Source organism: Empidonax traillii, unplaced genomic scaffold (genome assembly GCF_003031625.1).
Source record: "Empidonax traillii isolate 1590-97213 ecotype Southwest subspecies unplaced genomic scaffold, ASM303162v1 scaffold1912:size50415, whole genome shotgun sequence".
NCBI classification, from domain to species: Eukaryota; Metazoa; Chordata; class Aves; order Passeriformes; family Tyrannidae; genus Empidonax; species Empidonax traillii.
The window spans coordinates 33,474-41,027 of record NW_020957105.1 but is presented as its reverse complement, the minus strand read 5'-3'; the positions used below and the strand labels follow the sequence as shown (position 1 = coordinate 41,027).

At 48.4% G+C, this 7,554-nt stretch overlaps 1 protein-coding gene across 1 annotated transcript; it reads right to left on the bottom strand.

Moving 5' to 3' along the window:
* Positions 1 to 2,346: 2,346 nt before the first annotated feature.
* Positions 2,347 to 7,504, bottom strand: TVP23B (trans-golgi network vesicle protein 23 homolog B). Its single transcript, XM_027909005.1, has 6 exons — positions 7,293 to 7,504; positions 6,231 to 6,375; positions 5,678 to 5,767; positions 4,603 to 4,734; positions 4,389 to 4,517; positions 2,347 to 3,681 (listed from the first exon to the last, which is right to left on the bottom strand). The coding sequence occupies exons 2-6, from the start codon at positions 6,276 to 6,278 to the stop codon at positions 3,649 to 3,651; spliced, it is 432 nt and encodes a 143-aa protein (XP_027764806.1). The 5' UTR covers positions 6,279 to 6,375; positions 7,293 to 7,504; the 3' UTR covers positions 2,347 to 3,648.
* Positions 7,505 to 7,554: the final 50 nt, after the last annotated feature.

The following is a 7,554-nucleotide window of genomic DNA, read 5'->3' as shown; positions in this document are numbered from 1 at the left end:
CTGGGAGCGTGGCTGTGCTTTGCAAGGCACATGAAATGAGCTGCTGCTCGAGGCAAGGCTTGGGTTTGAGGGGTGCACTGTGACCCAGGAGACATTCCTGCAGTTTCAGGACACGGCTGGGAGCAGGGAGAGGGTGCTGAGAGCACCACAAGCGATGCTTTCCCCGAGGAAGAGGAGTGCAGTTCAAGCCTGTGAGCGCTGTTGGGTGAGTGGTGGAAACCAGCACAGCGTGTGCCTGACACCAGCCACACACTGGCACTGGGGAGGAGGACAGGAAGGAACTGGAATGGCATCCAACACACCCAGTGTGCTCCCAGGACACACTCTCAGCACACACAGGCCCACGTGGCCTCTGTGGCACGAAAATGCTGCTCTCAGTGACCCAGAAATAGCGTTTCCTTTCTGCTGCCTTATCAAGGCAGTGGGGAGGCGCTTGGCTTGCAGTAGGTTTGCAGGGTAGGAAGGGCTGCCTGCTCCCAAACTGGGGCTGTTTGCTCAGGAAAGGCAGGAGGGAAGCGAGAAATTCCTTCCTGCAGGGAGCCCTGGAAGCGGCACTGGGTCCTGGATCACATCCACCCTCCTCACGGGCAGCTCTCCCCAGAGGTCACACTCCCTTTGCCCTCCCAAAGCTCACACAGATTTTTGTTTAGGAAATACCAGCTGGGATGTGCTGTCCCTTGTGAGCAGGGCTGAGCTGCTATAATAGACCCCTCCCCTGCAGGCCTCCAGCCCCAGCAAGTCTCCAAGGAATCCGTGGAGGAAAAGACAGGCTCCAAGTGCCTGGGGCTGCCTGGCACACTCAGCATTCTCCTGTGCCCTTGCCCAGCACAGGGGGAGGGGACATGAGAGGGAAAAACTGCCCTGAAAGCTTTTGTTTTAGAGCATTCAGGTGCATAATGGTAACATGTTAAAGCACAGGGCCAGGAAAACCACTGCTTGTGTCCCTGAAATCCTTCCTTGAGTCCTGGCAGCTTCCCAGGGGATCCAGCACCCAGCACAGTGGGGGAGGGCACACCACAGGTCCCTGCTGTGACCAAACAGCCCCAGAGCAGCTCAGGACACACAGGAAGGATGAGACCTTGTGCTCCCCAAAAGCAAACAGCGAGTGTCCCCAGGGCCTGTAGTCCCCAAGCTCACCAAAGGCACTCTGCTCCAAGGACTCAAAAATGGATAATGAGGATGATTTCAAGCCCACCTTTCCCCTCTGCTCACAACCTCAGGGGGGTGTACTTCGCTATTTCAGAGCAAGGAGTATTTTATTACTATTGCTTTTGAAGTATTTCTGCTCTGTAAACCCTCAAAGTTCAGCCCCCACCCAGGTCTGGAGGGCTGAGGTGGGGCCAGCATTACACAGCTGATGCTCAAGAAACTGGCTTGGTGTGGAGTCCTGAGGCTTGTGGTAAAAAAAGAAGGAAAAAAAAAAAAAAAAAAAAGCACATTCAGAGAATTTCTCTGCTCTCTGTGGCAACTCCCACTTCCTGCTCCCCAGGAAACCCCAGCACACAGCGAGTGAAAATCAAACAGGACTCACACCCAAGTGCAGCAGAGATAAGAAATTTGGTTCTGGTCCACACTGGGGAGAAATGCAATTAACTGCCAGTTTCTCAGGAGCCAAAAGACTGAACGTTTGCCAAGAGGCTAAAAATAAACCAAAGAGGGCTCTATTTAAAGGCACGTCCTAAGAAATGCCTCTGTCCTTGATTAAATAAACTGCGACTTCCAGCAAAGCACTATTTTCCAGCAATTTAGGGGGGAGCTTTGGCAGCAGGAGAATAAACACCAAGTCCAAAAATTTTAGCACTTTTTTAAAAGAACGACCTCGTGGCTGGAGCTGGGCCAGGACCTCTGACCGGCAGCAAACTGGGGCTCGCTGGGCTGGAGCAGGAGCAGGAGCAGGAGCAGGAACAGGAGCAGGAGCAGGAAGGATTCCTGTTCCACCACGTCCAACCAGCGTCCCCGTGTGGCTGGAGAAGGATCCTTGCTTCAGGGTTTGACTGAATTTTGCCTGTTTACATAGAAATAAACGATCCTTTCCATGTAAATGGGGTCTAAAAGTTCCCACGAGCATTTACAGTGACAAGCCAGAGCCCTGAGCAGGGGGCACCTCTCACTGCTCTCAGAAGGAGCATTTCAGACAAGCCTTAAGAGTGACAACGACTCCAGCTCTGCATGGCAACAACTCCAGCACACCTAGGAAGAGAGTGTTTCCACTTTTTTCAAGACCCTTAGGTGAAAGGAATTGTGCCAGAGCTCATGAAACAGCACCGTTTAACTTGAGAGCTTTAACCCTTGCTAAAGCTACAGGGCAAGAAACAGAGCTGAGCCATGAACCACAGAAGGGATGTCTGCTCTGGTTAAACAAAGCATTGTTTTAATTTCAAGATTTTATAAATACTTTTATTTACAAAAGGAAGGTATCAATCCAAAGAGTTAAATGTACAGCTCCCAAGTATTGCTGGAACACAGGGAGAGGAACCACGTGAATGCAATCCCACAATTTACAACACCCACTATTCAGAGAGAAACCCACATTCTTCATTTATAATACCTCATCCGAAGTTTTCAAGCACAAACTCCTTAAACAGAATCCCACAAGAAGGAACAGACCACTTTTGTACAGATTTTGAACTCCACACACAGAACACACCACTCTCTGCCATCCCAGTGAACACTGCAAGCCAATGTCTCATGATCCCACAAAAGGCTTTTTTCCCAGCCCACAGACTCCTCAGCACACCACATGGATTTCAGGAAGGTGGAACCCTGTCAGTCGCAATCCCTGCTGATCCTACACCCTCCTGGCCCGAGGAAAAGCCCTGTGGCCCCAACACACACTCCAGGACACCTGATGGCCTCAGTGTGACAGGTTGGTCAGGGCTGCTCTCACCTCCCCTCAGTGGGACTGTGTGTGCAGCCTTCCCTGGAACTGCTACACTCTCCATAGAGTGGAGGCCCACAGGGAGAACAGGGATTCCCATAAATCCAGGGGTTTGGGATGTTACTGTGAGATCTGTGAATGCTTCAGATAAACCAGGGCCTGGAGCTGCTCAGAGTTCACTTTCTGCAGCTTCCACGAGACTCCCATGATCTTCCCACTAATCCAACAGCTCCATTTCCTCTGGCTGTCCTTCACTGACACCTCTCAGTGCTGTTCCAATCATGGAATGAGGGATGCAGGGCCAAAAGGTCACTACCTAAACTGGAAAAGCAGCAGCAACAACCTCCAAGAGCAAAACACAGCGATGTCCACGACAAACTATCTGAGGCACCAGCTGCTGGAGGACTTGAGGAGCTCCCAGGTGACAGAAGGCTCAGCTTGTGCATGGCTTTTCTGAAGAATCTCCAGCAATTATCTCTTAATTCATCCAGTAGTTCTAAACCTGCAGCAAACCTAACTAGGATGTTTTTTGATTTAAAGTCTAAGCGAATTAATTCTCATTAATCAAACTAAAGAAAGGAGTTTAAAACACAAACTGCTAGTGGAAAACGGAATATAAGTTGCCAGGAGTGTTAACCTCAAGTCTTGCACAATTTATTTACTTCTTTTGATTCACACCTGGTGTGCAGCTCCCAAATCTCACGGTCTGAGCAACTGTTCTCTGTTGGTCACTGCTGTGAATCCAGCCTGGCTTGAGGCTTCCACCACACTCAGGATGCTGTTTGGTCCTCTGTAGCCACGGTCTGCAAAAGAAAAGGAGAAAAGGGCAGGAGAACTATGAGTCACTGCTGTGATTCTGGGGGCAAAACATTCATTTCTGGGTAGCCACTGCCATGGTGTAAAAGAAACAAAGGAAGATTTTCAGAAGCAAATCAAGCCACAGAAGAGGATGATCCCAGCACAGAGCACCAAGGCAGGGGATCAATGTTTGCTTTTCTGATCATACTGATGACAGTAATTCTAGCCAATATTTGTGAGCTTGTGGCGGCCAAACCACCTCTCCCCAGAGCCATCTAATACAGCCAGAAAAACCAGTAAAGCTGCAGTTAAATGAAGTGGAACAGGGAGGGTTGTTCCTACAGCTGCAGGAGCCCCATGGAAGGCAGAAAACCCAGTGCTGGGGCAGAAAAGGAGCTGCTGAGAAGAGCTGGTTGGAAAGGAGAAAGAACATAAAGGGCAGTGGCAGCCCTTTTAGCCAAGAGTCTTTTTCTCCAGTCACATCCCACTAAATCCTATGGCACTTGCCCATGGCACCAACAAATTACACAATGCTGCAGATGGAACTTGATGCCAGTAATTAGCAAGAGATCCTGTGACTTAACTAAGGGAGCCCAAATTCACAAGGAGGCAAGGTGTGAAGGGTCCCACTGCAGAACCCAAAGCAACAACTCTTTTCTGGGGTCACAGTGTTGTTTTTCCCCCGGGGTTTCCAAAGCCCTGGGGATCTCACCTGCCGCAAGAACTGCTTCCCAAGGTAGTTGGTGGCCATGCTGGTCAGGTTCTTCCTGCTGCCAACTTTACACCTGATGTAACCGTACAGGTTGGCTCCCTGGAGCACCACCCCCATCACAACCACTGCCTGTGGCACAGGAGAATAAAGTCAGAGTTACAGCACCTGGTCTGTGCAGGGCAGGATCCGTTATGGAGCCGAGCAGGGGACTCACCAGCCACTTGACTTTGAAAGAGAAGAGAGCACTGAAGGCAAAAATCACCCAGATCATGGGACAGGTAATCAGGCCTAACCAGAAGATTCGGGCCTCTGCTTCAGATGAGGTTTTACTCCCTTGTGCTGATACCTAAAAACAGGAATGAAGATCACAGAATCACAAGGCTCATCGAGTCCAACCCTTCACAGCACCATCCCCCCGAGTCATTGCCTGAGAGGATTAACAGGCTGCTCCACTGCAGAGATCTCATTGCCCTTAAAAAACAGTGCAGAATCCCCCTGCTCCCTGTTTTTTGCCTCCACACAACAGCACTGGGTGATTTCAAGATTAATTTCATTATTGATGACATAAAGGCCTCTCAGTAACAGAAGGTGTTTCCATTTATGGGATCCTTTTGTCAATTTTCTATCAGACACAGTGGAGGCTGCAGCCTCAAATCCTCTTGTAATGCCTGATCCAACCTGGCCTTGGACACTTCCAGGGATGGGGCAGCCACAGCTTCTCTGGACAACCTGTGCCAGGGCCTCCCCATCCTCACAGGGAACATTTTCTTCCTCATATACAATCTAACACTACTCTCTTTCAGTTTGAAGCCATTCCTCTATGTCCTATAACTAAAATAAGGATCCAAAGTGGTAAATATGTGGCATGTCTGACAGATGTGACACCAGAGAGGCATCAGGAACACAAAGGCAAGCAACAGCCAGCACCAGCTGTGTGTTTCTTCCTACTTCCAATAGTTCTCCAAAGCAGCAAAAAGGCTACATCAGCTGTTTGAAGCTCACACCAGAAAATCTGTAGGATGCTGATATAACATGGGAACCTTTCTTGCCTTTCATGTGGGACTTTTAGGTTACTTATATTAAGCTCAACACATTATGAGAACTTTTAAATGACTCAACAATCCAAAAGCTCATCCATCAGCCTTTGGGAAACAAGCCTGTAGTGACAGACCTGTGGCTGGAAGTAAATGTGCATTTGTGCAATCTCTACCTTCAGCCACCAATTAATAGTGGGGTTCATAAAACAGAAACAATTAACAGATAGGAAAAAAAAAAACAAAGGAATTTACCTTTCTGGCTTCAAACACCCAGTGACTTCTACCATCATCATCCACCTGGTTCCACCAGCGAAGGCCAACCATCAATCTCCCTGTGACATTCTGGAACAAGAAGAGCAATGAGCTTCGTGTCTCCTGCTAAAAGAAACTTTTTGCCAAAGTTCAGCTGCCTGGGTTGCTGTTTTCCATGGTTGCTTGTGTGCCTCACATTTGGGAAAACAAGATTCCAAGGCCCTTATGCCCACAGCAATCTGCTCTGTAGGATGTTGCAGTACAACGTGAAATGACTGATTTCTGCTGGTTCCAAGGTGATCTGATAACAAAGCTTGTGCTGCCTCAAAAGAAAGTCTAAAACATGCTCCCCATTTGGTTCTCAAAATGACACCAAGCACACAGACTTGTGATTTCATAACACTTTGCAACCCATCACAGAACTTGAAGGGGTTTTTGGGGTGTCCTTTTGCAGCAAAGGCACAAAGAAGTTATTTTTTTGAGACATGAATATCACTGTCAATTATTTTTATACAGTAAGGCAAAGATAACAAAAAGTATAAGAGGAACTTACCTTTACAGCCCAAAAGTCACAGGACAAGAGGAGGATAATGGTCACCATGCAGGCAATAAAGCTGCTAGTTAAGAGCTCACAGAGCAGATAGACAACTATGGCACTGACTCGGAAGAATAAGTGGAAAAATGATGCCACTGGGTGCCTGGAATGAAGGACAGGACAGTCACAGCTCCTTCAGACAAATGACATTGCCAAGAGACCTCCCAGGATAAGGATCAGCATCGTAACATGAACCCAGTGTGCAACAAGTTCTGAAATCATGGGACACAAACGGAGTGGGAGGTCACCACAAGGAAGAGACATTCTGCATGCAGGGACATCCCACACGCAGGCAGGATTTGGGGTGGGAGGGGACAGGGAGCTTCCCCTGGTGGTCAACACATGGCAATTTTTATGGGGTAAATCTGAAGGGGTTCTGACAGAGAAAGCTCCTCTGAAGGAAAGATGCCACTTCTCAACACAGCAGAGTCGCCCTCCTTCCTGATTCCATAGAATTATGGAATGGGTTGGGGTGGAAAGGGCCTTGAGCATTGAGTTCCATCCCCCTGCCATGGCAGAGACATCTGGCACTAGCCCAGGTTGCTGAGTTTCTCAGGTCAGAAACGAGAGCTGAGGTCACAGCACGAGGGATGGACACTGCTCCAGGGGGGTGATTTTGGGCAGAACAAGGAAGGAGCCACTGGGCTAATAGGCCAGGACTTGGTAGAGAGCAGGGAAGCACAGAGCACATTTGGGGGAAGATAATGGAGCAGCCCAGCCCCAGCACCTGACACGGTGAGAACCCCCCATTACACAGAGCTGTGTCGCTGTGGTGCCCTCACACACAGGGATTCAAACACAGATCAAGTGTGAGCACCCAAAAACATGAAAACACAGATCTACCCATTCCAACTGAGCTTCTGGAACTGGTGCACTCAGTTATCCAGAAATTACTCTCCATAAGTATATAATTAATGAAGAAGACACTTGCCATTACATATTTTCATGTAACATGACAGTCCTTCCTTCCTCACACTCCAGCCCAGAGCTCATCTAGAAACTCCCTCTGTGGCCACTGACCTTATTTTTGACTTTTTTGATCTCCTGGATAAATCATCATCTGCATCAAAGAGAGACACGTCCTCAATGTCATCACTGTCCTGAAGAGGGGAACAGAGAAGGGTTACATGAGAAAAATTAATCCATTTCTAACTTCAAGCAGAGACAGTTTTGATCACCCAGAAAATCAGAGGCACCTCAGGATCAAAACTAGTTAAGGTAAAATGTGAAGATTTAACCACATACAAAACAAAAAATGCACAGAATCATGGAATCTCCTGAG

Coding starts and splice junctions, on each gene's coding strand:
- TVP23B (XM_027909005.1), bottom strand. CDS start 6,278: ATGGTGACCATTATCCTCCTCTTGTCCTGTGACTTTTGGGCTGTAAAG. Junction 4,518..4,602: donor CTTTCAAAGTCAAGTGGCTG/GTGAGTCCCCTG, acceptor CCTGTGCCACAG/GCAGTGGTTGTGATGGGGGT. Junction 3,682..4,388: donor GGAAGCAGTTCTTGCGGCAG/GTGAGATCCCCA, acceptor TTTCTTTTGCAG/ACCGTGGCTACAGAGGACCA.